This window comes from Amphiprion ocellaris, chromosome 4 (genome assembly GCF_022539595.1).
Source record: "Amphiprion ocellaris isolate individual 3 ecotype Okinawa chromosome 4, ASM2253959v1, whole genome shotgun sequence".
Taxonomy (NCBI): Eukaryota; Metazoa; Chordata; class Actinopteri; family Pomacentridae; genus Amphiprion; species Amphiprion ocellaris.
This window is the reverse complement of record NC_072769.1, coordinates 12929242-12948273: the sequence shown is the minus strand read 5'-3', so window position 1 is coordinate 12948273 and position 19032 is coordinate 12929242. Positions and strand designations below refer to the sequence as shown.

General features: G+C 40.6%; 2 protein-coding genes across 7 annotated transcripts in view; one reads left to right on the top strand and one right to left on the bottom strand.

The window, feature by feature from the left end:
- plppr2b (phospholipid phosphatase related 2b) overlaps window positions 1–9720 on the bottom strand; it is a 59805-nt gene extending 50085 nt beyond the window's left edge. For 2 of the 4 annotated variants that reach the window (XM_055009527.1, XM_023278480.3), the window contains exons 1-2: window positions 9582–9720; window positions 7115–7195 (exon numbers count right to left, since the gene is read on the bottom strand). In XM_055009527.1, coding sequence (XP_054865502.1) covers window positions 7115–7132 — 18 coding nt within the window. In that variant the 5' untranslated portion in view covers window positions 7133–7195; window positions 9582–9720. Of the gene's footprint in view, window positions 1–1121; window positions 1720–7114; window positions 7196–9581 lie in introns of those variants that run through there. The other 2 variants (XM_035952027.2, XM_023278481.3) reach the window with 2 other exon arrangements.
- The window catches only part of palm3 (paralemmin 3), a 44879-nt gene continuing 35363 nt past the window's right edge, over window positions 9517–19032 (top strand). For 2 of the 3 annotated variants that reach the window (XM_023278478.3, XM_023278477.3), the window contains exon 1: window positions 9871–10015. The gene's annotated coding sequence lies outside the window, so the exon portion shown is untranslated. Of the gene's footprint in view, window positions 9600–9870; window positions 10016–19032 lie in introns of those variants that run through there. The other variant, XM_055009526.1, reaches the window with a different exon arrangement.

Here is a 19032-nt window from a genome sequence, read left to right as displayed (position 1 = left end):
TCTGTGCCAGAGACTTATCATCAAGCCCTTCTATTTATAGCCTTGAACAGATCTTGTTTATTGCCCCAAATGATCAAAATATCCTACAATCTCCTTCAAAAACCTGGCTACAGTGGCACAAGTGACACATATATGAAGTGTTTAGCTGAGTAACACACACACATAGTGTCACCCTGGTGAAAATGTGAGGCTTAAGGATACACATCAGAAATCAGAAAATGCCCTTTGTGTTTAAATGTGTTCATGCTGTGATTCTTTACATTTCCCTCTACTTCCACTACCACCTGTCTGATTCATGGGAAACACTACTCTTACTTCACTATCCCAATGTCAGCTTCTGCTTTTGACTGTGAAACAGCATTCAGTGACACTAAGCAAAGAGAGAACAGTTTGTACAAGTTGAGGCAGGAACTGGAAGGATTGAATATTCAGTACATACACAGAGGAGGCTATTTGCTGTAAATACAGTATTTGGGTCCTTCCTTTATGTACACATCCTCCAAAGCAGTGAGAAGCAATCAGGCATAACGCTGCCGTGACTGATTGTCTCTTGTGTTGCTGTCCATGTTGCTCGCAATGATGTGCATCCTTAAGCCTCGCACTGGCACCAGGGCAACAAAAGCTTCACTCACTATCTCACTGGCACACATGCACAGGTGCAAACACACAATCACCCAGAACGACATTCACACAAATGCATACACGGGTTCACTCACCTACATGTACAAATAGCCATTATTTCAGTAATCGTTGCGTGCCAATTTGGATATCAGTCCAACAAGTGGTGTCACGCAGCTCATACTTGTGTGTGAGTGTGTGTGCATGCGTGTGTGTGTGTGTGTGTGTGTGGCAGAGAGAGGGAGATAGAGAAAGAGAGGGTGAGAGACATCCTGAGCTGAATTCCTGCTGTGCTGCTGCTCAGGTTCAACAATGTGGGTCACAGAGATGCACAACTGCACTCACACATTCTCTCGCGCACACGCACACACACACACACACACACACACACACACACACACACACACACACATGCACACACACACTTAGGGGCAAGCCGCTTCCCCCAAAAGAACCAGAGGAGAAAAAAAAAAACGGGAGTAACTGGTTTGAAAAAGTCTCACCTTAAATCTGTGTATGCTGGAAGCAGTGCTGCTGCACAGTGACTACTGCCTCCTCAGAGTCTTCGTCTCTAGGAGGATTTGCTCCTGTGGCGGACTCCCATTCTCTGGTTTTGTTGTGGTCTCAGCTCTGCTTCTTTCTCTCTTTTCCCCCCCTTTTTCGTCTCTTTCAAAGCAAAACCGCCCCTCACTTCCGCTGCTCCGCCACTCAGAAGCCCCTCGGCACTGAGTGTGAATAGAGAGAGATAGAGGGAGCTTGCCCACTGCCAGGCACCCAGCCTCCAGCCAGCCTAGTCTATATCTGTCTGCAGTCTGCCACTAGGTCGCTAAGCTAAATATGATGATCTTCAACAGCACTTCAAGGCTAATTAGTCAAGTGAAGGGATCCACAGGCTTGGTGAGGGAGCTTGCTCAGCGCCGGTTGCCGGTGGATATGAGGAGAGGAGGAGAGAGAAGATAGAGAGACAGGGAGGGAGAGAGAGAGAGAGAGAGGGGGGGAGAGAGAGAGGGGGAGTGCATGTGGATTTGTAGGATAGTGTGAGAGGATGAGGAGGAGAGGGAAAGAGGACATGGAGAAAACAGAGTGGGAAGAGGGAATAAGAGAATGAGAAAGCAAGAGTGGAGACTTAGCAGCATGTGCATGAGAGAGAGAGAGAGAGAGAGGGAGGGAAGGAGGGGGAGAGAGAGAGGGAGGGACTGTATGTGTGTCAGAGGCTGAAGCAACACACTGGCTAAAATATTAGACACTGTGCCCTTTAGCAACCCGGGAAAGCACTTTGACACAGGAAGACATCATGCGCTCTGTGGGAGTGAGTGTACAGGTGTGTGTGTGTATGTTTGTGTTTGTAATTATGGGAAAATGAAAAGTCAAATCAGCAGATAAAAACACCGGAATAATCTGATTGCACAGTGTTGTGGTTTGCATCCCTGTGTGTGTGTGGGTCTGTGAGCACAAGGTGTCTATACATGAACGGCGATGTGAGCTCAGGTGTGCCAGGACCACATCATCGGACAGTCAGAAGTGGGTTAATGATGCATCGTCATGCGGAAAAGTGGGATGCATCTCTCCCACATGCCCCAATGTAGGTCAGAGGCCTTCAGGTGCAAGCTCACCAGCAGCTTTTGGCCATGTGTGTGTGTCTCTGTGTGTGTGTGTGTGTGTGTGTGTGTGTGTGTGTGTGTGTGTGTGTGTGTGTGCACATTGCAAAATGACTGATTTGTCTTAAACAAATTCCACCTCCCTCAGGGGTAAATCAAACACAGTGCATGTCTGTGTGCATGCACATGTGCAAACGGGCACAGAAATGCATGCTGATGTGCTCTTGTCTTTTGATAAATGTTTAGACAAGCTGCAGCACTGCCAGTGGACTGCTGGACACCTGAAAAATCCCCTGAGGGTGTTGCTGCACAGGTCTGTACTTGGTGAGGACTTCAGCCCTGTTATAAAGAGGACAACACAAAATGCTAACATAACATACAAACATATACAAGGCTGTTACATTGTCCAGATTTCTCACATAAGTGTCTCACATCATAGTCACGCAAGGTCAGAATACAGAGTTCCTAGCCTTTGCAGCTGCAATCTGAGAGATCTATAATTATACTGAAAGCATATTATATGTGGACTGTTTCATATGTATGCTATTTCTTGACAGTTGTCCTGGTAACATCACAATGTGGTATGTCAATTTTTTGTATATGTTAGACGAAGCAGATATAATATGTTTGTTGGGGAGCTTTAAATGTAGTTTCAGGTCAATGGATTTTGTTACTACTAAACCCTCTTATCCAGTTGGTATGCTAAACTAAGCTTACCTTCTATCAGCTTCGTATTTAATGCACAGACACAAGAGTGGCATCAAGATTTTCAACTAACTCTGTAAGAAAGCGAGTAAGCATATTTCTGAAAACATCAAACTATCGGTTAAATATCCTTTGAAATTAAATAACAACTCCTCTCATATCCTATCCCAATATTTAGAACAAATCAACCAGGATTATGACTTCCCCATCCCTCTGAAATCTCGTTCTGGAGGTACAACTACTGTTAGGTGTTTATGCATTTAAGAGAAACGAAATCCAATGAAAAAGGAAAAATGTAGGGGATCCCTCTTGCAAAAGCAAATTTCCAAATACATTTCTATTGCTGACAGAAGACTTTTAAGGCAAGAGTGTAAAGAAACTGCACTATAAAAACCACCCACCCTTCTGCTGCACTCAAACAAATCACTCACAGCTGGAGAGGGACCACGGACCACTCATGGCAAATGTCTTTTTCTTCCCCGAGAATGCTGGATGAAATCATGTGGTGATACCGATGTCACAGTTCCCATGGTAACTCGCTGCATTCACAGAATTAAATATCAAGTGAGGAAACGCGCATATGCAGATATAAACACACACATACACTTTCAAAAGCGCACATACAATGCCGATGAAACGAGCACCACTTCCGATGGCCTGGCCTTAATGACACGGCATCAGTGTAACTAGCCTAACTCAATGCCGTCTAAGTCGAAGATGAAGAAGACAAGTAAAAAAATGAGCTCAAATAGCAAAATTCTAACAAAGTCTACAGAATTAATGACTGTCAGTCTCTGTTACAAAAGACTGATGGATTTTTTTGCACAGAGGCAAGCTTTCCGTGAAATAAAGGCACCTGGTTGCTGCAAGGACATGGAAACAACTGCAGTATATTTCTGTGGCTACATTAATATTTGTCTTTTACAGCCTCCCAAAGGATATCTGCCCCATCACTTTAACTCATTCTCTGCAGGTGTGCAGTTTTCTGTATCATCTCTTCCATGACGGTTGATGCCTTTAGATATGCCCGTCTGGTCTTATAGAGTGATGCACGTGTGATAAAAAGAGGAGCGTCATAGATTATAAGAATGTTAAGAGTAAAAAGAGTTGTCAAAGTCAAGGGCGAAACAGGAAAGGTAAGACACTAGGACTCTGTAAATAGAGCAAGTACACAGGGGCGGGCGTGTGTAGCCTACAAACACTGAGACACACAAGCAAAGCAGATATGGACACAAACACACACACACTCATGCAATACACCTGTCTCCTTTTAACTCTGTTTTTTCATACACTCTATAAGGCAGCATCCCTGGGAATTGCATCCATGTTGGATAGTTCTGTATCTCAAGATCAACATGCAATACCAAAGCAGTAAGGTTTGTGTCCTTTACTGTATGCAGTGATCCAGAATATAAAGGACTGACTTATTGGATTATAGATTAGCACTATGACACATTTGACTTCTATGCAGGAAGTTCATCTCCTGCAATAGATCTTTTCATGAATCATCAGCACAGCCTTTTCCAAGGTGTTTTTCAGTCAACCTTATCCTTAAAGTGGCTATAATCATTATTTCTAGATCAAGAATAGATTCTGTGACTGTATGTGTAAAGATGACTTGTGTTTTACCATCTTTTAGCTCTTTAATGCTTTGGTCCAGTTTTACAACTGTTTTCATCCACAGTAGGCAGCTGTTTTCAGTGAAAAAAAAAGTAAACTGTGTGCTGACTGGCTAGGAACAAAATGACAAACAGAGAAACTAGTTGGTAGACAGTAATTCCATGTTTGCTGAATGCATAAAAGTAATTATAGCAGCTTCAAACAGGTGTTTTAAGGACCTAACCCAAACCATAACCATACTCTTTGGCTGCCATCAACACAAATTTCCGCAGCCTGTTCTTCAGCTTGTCAACAGAAGCTCAAGCATCTGCCCTGTTAATAGTTTTCCTTCGCATTTTCACTCACAATATCCATGCAGCCTAGCTGAAGTAGCCTCACAAAGCACCACAAAGCACTTAGCTCAGTATGCATCTCATCAGAAACCACCAATCCTGTTCCCTCTTTACATGTTTATTGTACGAACACGGACACAAATGGTGATTTTTTTCTACAGTACGCTGCACAAGCACATACAAGCAAACAAAGAGCGGCGTTCAGAAGGTGCTGGTGCTTGCATGCATGCATGAACACACAAGCACAAAAGCCCATGCACACAGTATTGTTGGGGAAATTTTGCTATACTACCAAATACCTCCCTCTACAAACACACACAAAAGATAGACAGGCTGGTTGGCATGTTGTTAAGAGAAAGCCGTGTGATATGAGCCTGTGTGCTCCCGCTATCTCCCTGCTCATGTGAAGACTCTCTCTTGTCTTGGGGAATCAGAAGTAGGCCGAGCCAGTGAACGTGCTCATTTCATATACTATCACTGTGGATCACAGCCAAGGACATTCATGCTTCAAACTGCCATGCTAGGGAATTTAAGACATAAAGAATTAATCAGATTTTTGGCAAAATGGGATTATAAAACAGATACAGCAGAGGTCAGCTAAGATCTAATTTATGTGACTAAAATACTGACCATCTCTGAAGAACTTGTTAAACTAGTACTTCAGGGGTTCATACCCTACATTTGGGTAAATTAGACAAGCGATTAATGGCAGGAAAATGAGGCTGCAGTATACTGTAGCATAAATGAAATATGAATAAGCTGTAATGAAATATACATAAAAATAACTTGGCCTAGTTTTATTTTGTGGGCATAGAGTACAATAGTGCCTTTGGTCCGTCCTCGCTGTCACTCAACAGCATAACTTTTCATCCTTTCCACTCCAGAGTCACCATAGGTATGATGTGACATGAGGTAATATGGGAAATTTCAAGTCAATTTAGCTTTTTTTTGAAAACATGATAACAAGACAAATTTGGGCCATTATGGGTAAAGTTACAGGCAAAGTATCATGTTCCATAAGCAGGCCACCTGAATGAAAAGCTACAGTCTGTTTGTCTGTTTGATCAGAGAGTAAAATCCACTGAGAAGCTGTAAATCAAAGGCTTCAAAAGACTTAAGGAATATTAAGTTTTTCTTGATCTTTAAAGTAAAACTAATACTGACACATAACTGAAAAATGGCACCGAAAAGTTTGGAATTTGCTTCTTTGAAGTCGACAGCAGCTGCCAAATTAGATTTACAATGGTTGCACTGGATTCTCAAAGTAGTCCTGTTTCACAGTGGGAAAAAAAAATTAAATACCCTCAAGTTGTATGCATTAATATGCCAAATAATCACACTCAAGAGCAGGTCGTACAATGGCTCAAAGGTTTGGCTCCATTTGAGCTGCGCTGTGAACAAGCTTTGACATAGCCAGGCTTTATTTGCATTAGCTGGCTAAACAAAACCTAAAATGTAAGCAGAGATAATATGTATCACCATCATGGTTATCAGTTTTCTTTGTTAAAACTGTTTTTTTTTTTTTTTTAACAGGCTTTGTACTTGCTCACACAGAAACCTACAAAGTGAACTGATGGCGTGTCGCCCACTTCAGTCAAGAGAAACAGGTTGTAATAATGGAAAGCTTTGAGGAACATAAAAAATATTATGGCTTAAAGCACTATGACTGCAAATAAAGTAGGAGAGAAACACTGGTGGGAAAACTGCTAATCATGCAAGTTAACATATATTTTAACACTCAGCAGCTTACTTCAAACTTGACATCTTCACATTAGAGCTCTGAAATGTAAAATTTCTCCCATTTAAACATCATACTCAAGATCTGGATTTGAGCCTGACACTGTCCAATAATGAAGGATACTTGGAAATCACTAAAATGAATAATACTGATCCATAGACTGATTCATTTTCTCATCTGAGTTCTATTAGCTGCGATACTAGTGGTGCCAAACAAAAAGACCAGAAAATCAGGCGCTGAATGCATGTAGGTTCCCCCAGCAACACAACGCATACAGTAGCTGCACAGCTTTGTTTAGAGGCAGTACTCATTATCAGCTGAACAGACTTGCAGCTGAGAATCTACATAAGTCATAAAGAATATAATCAGGAAAAGAGTTGATGAAATGGTGCCACATCTGAGAGGCAATGTAAATCCTGGTTGGTTGGTTAGTTGTGCAGCAACCGTTACCATGGTGTTCTAGCCACCTTTGTCACATTGAAAAGGTTTTAGGCTCAGCATACCTTAGTATCCCACTTCATAGGAGGCCCCTCAGGTAGCTAGATGACTCACTTCAACTCCAAGAGTCAACCCCTGGCTTCCACCTAACATGAAGAAATATACTGATTAATGCAGCTATAATCGATATTACAGTCACCTATTAGGCTATCCAATATAGTATACTCATTTGTTAGTCTAATAGGTCCACCTGAAGCTAAGACTTCTGTAAATTTTGTATTAAAAAGATAATACAAACACCTGACAATAGCAGCACCACAGCCTCCAAGATAATCATCAAGCTGAATTAAAGGCATGTAACCCATGTATCAGTTGGCCGGTATTATCGACCAATATTGGCCTTCTACACATATGTTGGTATTAGTACTTATGTTGTCAGATATGCACCCCTCTGTTTTACTGAACATAATACAGAAAAAGATCTGTGTGCTCCAGCAAACCAGCTCTGACTCCACAGTTTGCAATACAACTTACAATAAAACCTACAACTTACGATGTGCAGCACATGTAGCAGAGCAGAGAGTGGTGTGGAGTCAGGCTTTACCTTCATGTTAACTACTTTGTGAATGACCTTGCTAAAAAGTAAATAAACAATAGCTTCATAATTTTGCTTTTTCAAAATACCACAATACTGGCTGATACACAGACACAATGCGTGAACCTTTACATCCTAAAACTGGTATCTGCTGTAATGTAGCCTGGCCAGAATAGTCAAGGAAGGTGGTAGGCAGACAGACTCAGCAGACTTCTTGAGTGCCAAAGAGGTGCAGATTCTATTTTACAGTGCTTCTCCATTAATGCAAAAATTAAAGTTACAAAACAATACAAAAAACTTTACAAAGAAAAATAATTTCAAAATAATCTCGTAGCTACTTCAACAAAAAAACTCACACTGCAGCAGCACAGCCTCACCTCTCTCCCCGAGGCAGCCACATCTTAGCTCCTTATATAGGGCTTTCAATTCACACCTATTCACTCGAGTTCTACCATGATGCAGCACAGTGATCTACTGTTTAACCTAGACGCAAACAACGCAGTGAACAGCATAACCATACACACTACAAACCCATCGGAATTTATAAAGGTCTTCCTGCAAGTGTATATGTAAAAGCATTACTGCTTAATGCTTTTAATACAAAAAAAACAATAATTCACAGAAAAAAAAACCCTCCACTTGGTCTGGTCCAGTGATGTCACGCTGACATCAGCAACACCATAAATTCAGGAAGTGCTGGGCCGGCCTCCTCCCAAACACTAGTCCTGTACGGTGAACCAGAACAAAGGAACAAAGAAAGGTAAGTATGAACAAAGGAACAAACAATTCAACAACATTTAACCTGTAACTTAATAAAGGAAACTGAAACTAATTATGGCTGTGTGTTTTCCTTTAACCCATGGATGTAAACTGCAACAAATTAACACAAACAAACCCGGGATAGTAAGTGCTACAATGTTACACTAGCATGGTTAAATTAAAGCCAAATACACAGAAGGATGGTTTGTGTTGTGTAATGTATAAGATCAAAGTATTAAGGGACAAGTGGTGAGGTGAAATGAGAGTTCTCACCCACTTTGTCACATCTGCCCCCAAAAAATCCATTATTGTTTAGGCTCTACTACTATCCTGGACTAGCTATAGTTTCACTGCACTGTCCTCTAAAGAGCTGTCTTTATTTTTCAGCTTTTATATTAGTTTAATACTCCATTTTCCATGAAAAATTATAAAAGGTGACCTTGCTGTTCTTTCCATTGAGTAAAATGGTTATATTTGTAGTCCACCTGTAAATACAAGAGCGCAAACCTGAAAAACATCATCAGTCATTTTACACCCATTGTCCATTTATATGCTGAAAGGCAAGCTGTGGAATCCAACATTTGGGCTGGAAGGGATTTTACACTTTCAAGGCAGCCTTTTCATACAGAGAAACGTTTTACATAACAGTATACTTTTACGCATTAAAATAGTTAGACTTCCATTTACTGAGAAGTACCTTTTCTTTTTGCACAGATGCCTCATTTAGTCAGAATCTGATAAAATGACATGGCCTTGAGCAGTTGCAGGAAACAAACACTGGGACTTGGTAAAAGACATTAAAATGAAATGTAATGTTTTAGTGATCATCAAATCATTTTTACATGGGACTTGGTTGAGCACATTAGATTATGATATCATAATTAGAATAAGAAGATTTTTAAATGCAAAAATGAGCTGGATCTTTTCAGCTGTGTGTGTGTGTGTGTGGGGGGGGGGGGTTGGCTGAGTTCCAATGACTGTTTATTTCCAATGTGGCTGCAGACAGCTGGTTATATCAGTAGTTAGAAGGAAGCAGAAAGCATCTCAACCTGTTGCTTTTGAGGAAAGTTGTTTATGTGCTCTGCAGCCATCCAGAGAGACAATAACAGGAAACATGAGGCTGCTGCTGCTGCTGCTGCTGCTGCTGCTGCTGCTGCTGTGTGGAGGGCTGGCCTCACCGTAATGACTGGAGTCAGGTAACCACCGGACAGACCGTCTCTATTCCTCCTCTCAGACGGGGTTTCAGACGCGAAAGGGAGGCGGGGAGACGCAGGACGGCTTCACCTTTTTCCACCGATGCTGCCACTTTCAGTTTGCAGCAAAGTTCGTACAGCTTGAAAAAGTTTGTTCGGTTTGGCGACGCGTCGTCCGGCGCTCATGCGACGATCGAGTCGTTTTGGACTCAACTCGGCGCGCAGGAGACTCAGGTGTTCAGTGTGCGTCGTGTTTTACTCTTCGTGCCACAGAAGTAACTGAGCTGGAAGGAGGACTGCTCTCTTTTCGCTTTTTTTTTTTTTTTTTTTTTAAAATTATCGCGTGTCCTTTTTTTTCAAACTTTTTATTTATTTTTACTCCCTCGCTTTATTGGACTTTATTGGCCAAGTTTGAGCAGGTAAGAGCATTTTGGAACATTACGCACGACATTTTCTGCTTGAATTTGAGCACAAGTTTGGCGTACGTGGTGGGTTGACACCTCTTGAGTCTGGGCCAAGAGGTGGAAATGAGCCCAGCCAGAGCTGGACAGCCCCAGCAGCTGTTGACTTGTCTGACCTCTGTAAAGCATTGCAAACTAATGAGTTATACATTCATTGGAGCCTCTTTAAATATTATTTGGCTGTTCAAAAGTCATTTTAGTTACTGTATAACCTCCCTTGCTTCCTTAAACCCTGGCAAAAATACAGTGGGAATAAATTTTGCACTTAGACAAGAACTTAAAAGACACAATGTGTCAACCTTATCATAGATCTGCCATATTGTGTGTATAGTAATCAAAGTGTCTTAGATTTTTCTTTTCTTGCAGAATATAATACTAACACTTTCTGTTTTCTCCAAGTTTTCTGTCTGTCTGTGACTTTTATGAGTAATTAAGTCCAAAAGCCTGAACTCTTTAGAGTATTTACAGCAATTTTATGGTGCAGTGGTTTCAGATAGTGGCTCTGTCCTCTGACACTTCTGTAGCTTCTGTTGCAGCATCGTCTAACCTCCAGCACACGTAAACATCCCACACACCAAGCAGATCAAGATTTTAGTCATGCCTATCAGATCAACCACACGTCTGTTTTTCTCACTCCTATATATGACTCACTTACGTACTGCAAAACATCCAGCTGCTTTATCACTTTTTAGCCACAGTCATGCTAGATCTGTGTTGCTTTGAAAAGAAGCCAGTTTCGAACTTGCGACCCATGGCACAAGCACTGCTTAGCATGCAGCTGAGCATACTGACGACAAGCAGAGATCCCAGCAGGGGCTCCTGACATGGCTCATCTTCTGTCAGGCTGAAGAACTGAGGGCCTCCAGGCCATATCCGGCGGGTGTTACTCACCTCTGGCTTAATTTGGCTGTCTGGGAAGAGTTATTTTCTTGAAGATTTTGTTAACAAGCATGCTTACGGCTTAGGTTTCAAAGAGAAGTTGCACATTAAAGATGTCTGTACGGGATATACAGAAATGCAGGTGTCACCTCAGGCAAAGAGACCAGCTGATTAGGGATCAACAGCGCTCTTTTATGGCACAGTAAAAAAGGAATCCTGATTTCTGCTCTGGAAAATTGTGAATTTAACTTTAGCTTGTGTCTCCCTCCTTCAAACCTTCCTATTATAGGATGTTTAACACTTAACAGTGCTGCCATGACACACTAATATGCTGTAAATCATCCAAGCTTCTGTAATTGATCTGAACAGTTTTATAGGAAGATTTATGCCTGATGTCTGAACGTGCCTGGTGTTGTTAAAGCAGAACTAGATTTAGACTAAAATGTCAACAAGACCAAGTTTCACTCTGTTATGTTGCTGTCACATTTCCAGCCGTGTGTTGTTCTCTTCTTGTATATTTACACTTGTCTGTTCTAATTACCGGAATCCCGAATGTCTTCTTTGATTGGCCAGATAGCACATCTGTCTGCTGTAGACTTTTATCTTCCAGCTGTTTCACAATGTGTGATCAGACAGTATATAAAACATACATGAAATGCATTTTTGACTTCAGCCTCTGGCGGTTGTGTTGAAGTATTTGTGGCATTTTGGCTGTCACTGAAGAATGCTATGAAGTATAATGTGTAGCTTTGTGGTCACAGTTCCTCTTGTGCAGTAATCATATAAAATATTCCATATGTATACAAAGTCTCTATTTCTTTGTGAACGGGAAACAAATGTAAGTTCTGTGTGACTAAAAGCGATTTCCTCTGGTGGCCTGTTTGTTAGTGTTCAGCTGAAAAGTTTTTTGTCTTTGAGGCATAAAAAAATCAAGCGTGGAGTCCAGGTCGATGGGCTTGTCTCTTGCAAAGCAGTTTAGTTTTGATATGAATCTGCAGAAATCTACCCAAATGTATAAAGAAGGAGATAGAGGGGTAGAGTGGGTGAGACAGCAGCTAAAGACAGATAAAAGGGCAGCAGAAACTGTGTGGTCGGCAGCACCACCAATCAGCAGGAGTTTTATCTTTTCAAATCGTGTTGAAACGAGCAGGAGAGAGTCAGACTCTGACAAGGCAGAGGAAGATTAAAAAACAGAAAGATAAAGGGGAGGAGACCAAAGAGTAGCTGGGAGTGATGAAATCCACCATTTCTTTGCTTGGCAAACTGGGTGATGGATGAATTTTCAGCAGGAGGGAAATTCCTCACTGTCGCATTGCCTAAGGCATATATCTCCGTCTGTCTGTCTGTCCGTCCTCAGTTTAAGTGGTAGTGGGTTTATACAGCTCTTTGCTCCTTACTGTTGTACTGTAACTAAGAAATATTATCATGTTTCGACTGAGCACTTTATAGGGGTTGAGATTTTCCCATTAAATGGCCTGTTCCAACTGCAGGTGTCACGAAGAACCAGATGAATAATGTCTCATCACAGTTCTAACGCTCCGGAATTTTTCACACTGAAGGCGTTGCATAAAAGCCCAGTTTGATTAAGTCATTTTCAGTCGCACAAAGAACTGTTTAAGATGGAGAGATCAGCCACAATCAGCACTAACTCCAGCGATGATTAACTTTTAGGTGCCGAAAAAGTTCCAGTTGTTGTTCTGCTGTATACTGAGTTTAGATTCAATGCAGTTGCTGGCATCATGATGATTTTACTGCTTTATCACCCAGAAGTGTCATTTAAATTTGATGTTGCAACCAAAGAGGACACATCCCAGATTCTGATGTTGTGATGTTACAAGTTACACGCGTCCAACAGGAACCGTCTCAATGGTTGCTCCAGTGTTTGATTTGCCCATGTTTATACTTGGCCTTAAAGTGCTTATTGTGGAGCATTTCTGATTACAGATCCCCGCCTGCACATTGCGCTATAATATGAGACGTCTACCTTCCACTCTCTGTCTTAATGTGATGTTGCCACTGCTCTGTCTGCGTCTGTGTGCAGAACGAACAAACACAACGCGCTTCACACTGTTATTATTATGGCTAAACAGAAAATTAGACTCAGATGGGCGAGTATGCACACAGATGATTCACCTGAAAACAACAAATCAGTACACCACTGACAGCGTACAGTTATATTTCTCTCTCTTATAAAGGTGGAGAGAAATCATCATTCATGTTTGTTCCCAAGGAAATGAATGCTGAGAAAACTTGCAATCATTATCCTTGGTAATGCAACTAAAATTGCAAAGTCCTGCAACTCTGCCTGTTCCCTTGATGACTTCCTTCTGGCATCGGTCATTAGAGGGGATCCTACTTAAAATGCAGTTGCAATACTCTTCCAATTAAGTATTGCACTTGTGAAGGGAGATTTATAAAACTGCTTAACATACATCATTGGCAGAAACATCCCGACTGTAACTTCATAGTTTGTTTCAAGCTTCAAAAATATACTTAATAGCTGCTTTCATTAGATCCTCCCTGCTTGGTAAATGCCCACACTTTTAAAACCTGGTTCTAACACTAGCTTTCTGTTTAAAAAAAGTCTGAGAATAACCCTCGTGGTATCACCTGAAATATTTTTTTCTGACTATTAAAAGCTTCTCTAGAGCCACAGAAGAAATTATTACAAGAGTTTCCCCTCCTCACCTTGAGGAAGCCAATATAGTGAGATGTGTAAAATGGGAGGAGTGCCGTTTTTAAGCAGGTTAATCTCAAAGCGTCACAGTTGGTGTTAGGATAATGTGTGATGGGCTGATTTTCTATGTTAGGAAATACTGAAATAGAGACATGAGCTAAATTGGTCCCCAGTGAGCTCATTGAACCTCCGGCGTGTTTCTGCATTATGTCACCGTGTCGGTCCAGACATGCCGCAGATACCAGCCACGCCCTGAAATTCAACTGTGACCTATAGTATGGATTTCACCTTTTTACCTTGTCGGCACAGAAGGCAGTTTTCAGACATTTGAATCATTCTTCCAATGTGTCTGTGTGTGTGGTGTTGCTTTGTTTTGAAATAATCTGTTGATTTAACATTTGAAAGTCTTGGCTGACACTTGGTAAGGATAGAAAAACGTTTTCTGTCTTTAGTTTGTTCTGTCTGCGCGTTACACAAGCCCTCTTTTGTCACCACCAACAATGTATTAATCAAGCAGACGAGGATTAGACGGTTCAGTAATGTGTTGTGTTTGTAAAGGAAATGGTCTGCGGAGATAACTTTAAAAAGACCTGAGCCGTCTGACAGGATAATATTTTAGCTTCTTAACTTCCAAGCATTCATGAACATCTTTCTCAATCATTCCTTTTTAAAGTCTAGTCTAAGATTGCATTAAGCTGTTCCATGTTCATTAGTCCTTTTTAAATATTACATGCCAAAAGTTAAAGGAAACTTGATTAGAAGGGTTATAATTTATACATCCTATATATTATACAAAACACATTTTAGAAAATCATCATAACATAGTCTGGCTTTTCTGATAGAAGTCCAGCAGAAATGATTAATCAGCAACAAAATAGTCTGCTACTTATGCTAAACTATTAATCATTTAAAAAGTATGTTTTCAAGCCTTCTCTGATTCCAGTTTCTCAGTTGTGAGGATTTGCTTCTTTTTATGCGTTTGTCATAGTAAGCCAAGTAGCAAAACAAGCTATTGAAAACTGAAAACTGGGCTTTTTAAAATTGTAAGAGGCAATAAGCACCATTTTCTGACTTTTATTAGACCAAATTTAACACTAAATTGAAAACAATAATATAGTGGCAATAAGTGATAGTGAAAGCAATCATTAGCTGCAGTCAGAATCCAGTAACTAGGATGCTTTGGTGTTTCTATTTATGTGCAAATGAAACACTTGATAAATAATGCAGCATCAAGATGTCAAGGAAAAACATATATGCATGGCTGTGGTTACTAGGTTACACTGTCACTGATAGAAGAATCTCACTGCTATAAACTGTAGGTAGCAGTTACCCCCAAAGGTGTATTTTTAAGTGAAGTGTGGGTATGTGTACTTCACTAGAAAATCACAGGCACGTATATAGTTTTGGGAGATGTTTTAGGTTACACGCGCAGAATTGAATGAACACAGCGAAACATTAATGAATACAGAACAAGGCCTACATTTTTTGTTGTTTGGTGTGGGTGAAGTTGAAGCTTTCTCACAGTGTAGCGATGCCAACAAGCTGTCTAATGTTGCACTTCCTTCCAAAGCTGCAGCTAATGTGTGATGTTGTTCTCGTCCCTTCTATGATAAAATGTGCCTCGTCGCTGCCAATTCACCACAAATTAGGAAAAACCCACACCTGTTGCTACATCGCACAAAATGCCAATGACAGCTCTACTGTACGTCCCACACTCAAATGAAAATGACTTTCCAAGCTTATTTTCTTTTTTAGAGTTTTGGTGCCTGTGGTTTTGTTCCGTGTCCTGGCAGAAATCCATGCCACATATACACTATAAATATTGCTTTTCATCAACAGAGGAGGCGTTGCATTCCCTAATTTGCTGCTTTCAGGCGTACTTTTTGTTGTGCGGGCAATTAAACTAAATATTCCTCCTCTTGTTGCAGTTTTTAATACTAGCTATGTCAGTCCGACTTTCTAATTAATGAATTTGCCGACCAGACAGTAAAGCCAGGAAAGAGCAGTGGTCCACATTTGGAAACCTTTCCATCTTCCAATGTGTCAGACTTACTGAGGATTGCAGGATTTCACACTAATTAAGGAACGGCATGATGTTTTAAGTTGCCACCACTTCTTTTTTCTACGTTTTTTATGAACCATTTTTGTAGGAGGTTTGTGCATCATTCCTACGGTTGTCTTGAAGTGTGCTCTGTTTAATATTTGTATTGCCACTTTTTTCCCCATGAATCAGTATAATTAAGCATAAAGTTTGTGCCACAGACTTTTAACTATCCCTCCACCAGAGAATTAGTCTTGCTGTCAGAGTGATTCTGCATATGCGACGAGCAAAATCTCCTTTTTTTCCTAACCTTTTTCAGTGGTGGACAGCTCATATTATTTGCCTGCTCAGGACAAGAGAGTTTATGACCTTGGTGTGTGGACTAACATGTGCAGAACACAATATGTTGCCGTAGAGAGAGGAGGCATTCCACTGCACCAGCCTGTTGACCCTGGTTCAGCTGTGGTTGTAGGTGAAGTGCTGTTGACAGAGTTGTTATTGAAACCCTGCAGTGTTAAGTTGTGGGAACCATTCAAAACCTTAAACTCTGCTACAAATGACTGTGGGGGAAAAAAAATAACTAATTAACTATTTTAAAAGATGCTAACCTCATTACTAGCCCAGACGCTTACACAGAACATCAGATATGAGGTTGCTCATTTGAAAAAGTACTGCTTATGCAGGGGCTTCTAATGTTCTTTGCGCATATTACAAGAAGTGTATGTCAGTGTGTGATAAATTCTACTGCAGACTCTGCAATTCATTAGTGAAATGTTGGCATTACTGGTAGCGATGAATTTTCCAGGGTTGATAAGAGCTTTTAGTAATGATATTACCAGTTTTGGGATTAAATAAGTCCTGTCTGCACACAGTAAATCTGATGACTGGAGGTTTAACTTTAAGCAACAAGGTGATTCCAAAACAACAAAAGCAGACACCGGGAATGACAGTCATGGTAGAGAATGACAGTTATAGCAGATAATAGTGGATGTAACTAACAAAAAAAAAAAAAGAAAAAAATCTAACATAAATCCGAAGACAGCATGGAGCAGAAGAAGCTGGGGTAAATTCATGTGTACCAAGTATCTTAAATTCACCTAAATTCAAAGCTGCCAGATATACCTACTTTTGAAACATACTAAACAGAATTTTCAGCTATCATTGATTTTCTGAAGTCTTGAGAATTGTAAGTAGAAGACAGTGTAATTTGTTTATATGGCACTTTTCAAAAACAGGAATACTCAACAATCTCCTAATTTAACCTCCATATGGAGACTATTTCATAATCTAGGAGTGAAGACAAAAAATATTTGGTCACTGTTAATCTTGAACTTTGATCCAGGCATAACCAGGAGTCCTCGTTCTGATGACCTTGGTGGTCTAGTGCACCTATCACGGTTCAGCAGCTCACTGGTATATGGTGGGGGTAAATTGTATAAAACCGTGAAAGCAATAAGAAGGGTGAAATAAAGCCCAGCACTGGAGCGATTTGAGCAAACTACTGAGTGTTTGTTAGTAAAAGTGCAGTGAAATTTTGGTCTAGTTATAAACCTATTGGAGTATCTCCTAATGAAGACACAAAGTGATAAAACAGAGGATGATTTGTTCTAATTGTTTGATAAAATGGGGTGCAGTTTGGTGGTATTTCTTCTGCGAAAATAGTTGGAATAACTGTTTTGTATTTCAGAAAATTTTACTAGAAGTCAAAAAGTTACTTAGAAGTTTGTGGGAGCCAACATTAAGAAACTACGTGCTTTTTAAAAAGATTAAAGGACTGGTCCTAGGATAGATCCTTGAAGAACACCGCGGGTCGATGACAAGTTGAATCCGACATTTGAGTGGCAATAAATACAAGAAGTTCCTTTTTGTTTAATAGAAGGACTATTTGAGTCATGTGTTGGATATCCCAACCCACTTCTTCAGACAGTCTGGTAAAATAACAGTGCTGAAATCAAGCCAGCTGAGATTGCATCTGATAACACCTACATTATGTTGGTATGAATAAGGTATTTATTGTGGTACGTTAACACAATTTACAGTGGTTACCTCTGGTAACCACTGTAAATTATCTGCACCAAAAAAATTGTGCAATTAACATTTCTTTGATTTATATTTTACAAGTCCTTTGATGTGGCTTCCTCCTTCATCATGTTCAAATCTGTAACTTCAGAGTGTTAACAGCCCTGTTGTCTTTAATGATTGAATGGAATTTTGTTTGTCCACAATGATAATGAGTAAGGAGGGAAGTTAAACATTACGTTGCATGGATCTAGACAGTTCCAAGGTGACTGGACGCCCTTGTAGACTAGATTCAAACAAACAGTGTAGTTTGACATTGCAAGGTCAGCTGGACAGCTGGTAGTGAATAAGTTGTTTCTCAAAGTTAAAAAAGAAACAGATGTAAAAAGAATCTGTTGAGACTTGGTTTTACTGTTTGTGCAGATAGTTTTTTGTGACGGTGTAATGTGGTGTCCTCGTGTTGTTTAAATATGATTTAGGCTGCAGTGTGTGAGAATATGTGTGTAATCGTGACTGAGCTGCGGGGCCCAGCGGCACACAGGCCAACAGGCTTTTGACTCCATGACAATAGTGAAAATGAACCGAGACCGGATTACACCAGTCCTGCATTCCTCTCCAAACCTGTTTGACACACATACACACACTAATCCTGCACACACACACACACACACACAGATCATTGAAGCAGGCCAGTACATGTCTTACACACTCTTGTTTAAAGTGTGAAGACAACATGTACCAACAAGGATAGTGTCTGCATGTGTGCATATGGAGAGTCATAAAATTTATTTGTAGAAAATTTTAAAATAACGCTTAACAGAAAGAGGCCACATCATTAGTAAGTCATAATAGGAGTGACTTTCACTATGGTTCATCAGTTCAGCTGCAGCACTATTGTGTGCTAACTTGTGATTAAATGAAGTTGTGAGGCACTCTGCTAAACAGCACGGTGTTAAGTTGATTGGTGTTTAATCCAGATTCAGTTCACAGCTTTTACTTATTGTATTCCCTTGCATTGTGGGAATGTCACCTGTCAAAACCCGCTTTGCATTAACGCAGTTGAACGTCCTCCTAATGCGCAGTGTGGTGAGTATTTAAACCGCAGAGCAAACGGATAACATGCAGCCAGCAGCATTAACGAAGATCCACACAGACAGCGTGCATCAGAGAGCAGAGGAGGCAGTTTGGGTAAAAAAAAAAAGGTCATTCTGCCTTTATTTTGGTGACGCTTTGTCAGTGCACAGATTTGCTGATGCCTCCCTGTCACACTGGCCCTGCGTTTAGCAAATAATTTGTCAGTTGTTTTTATGCTTAATCAATGAATGAGCCCCACAGAAAATGTTGAATATCTTTGTTTAA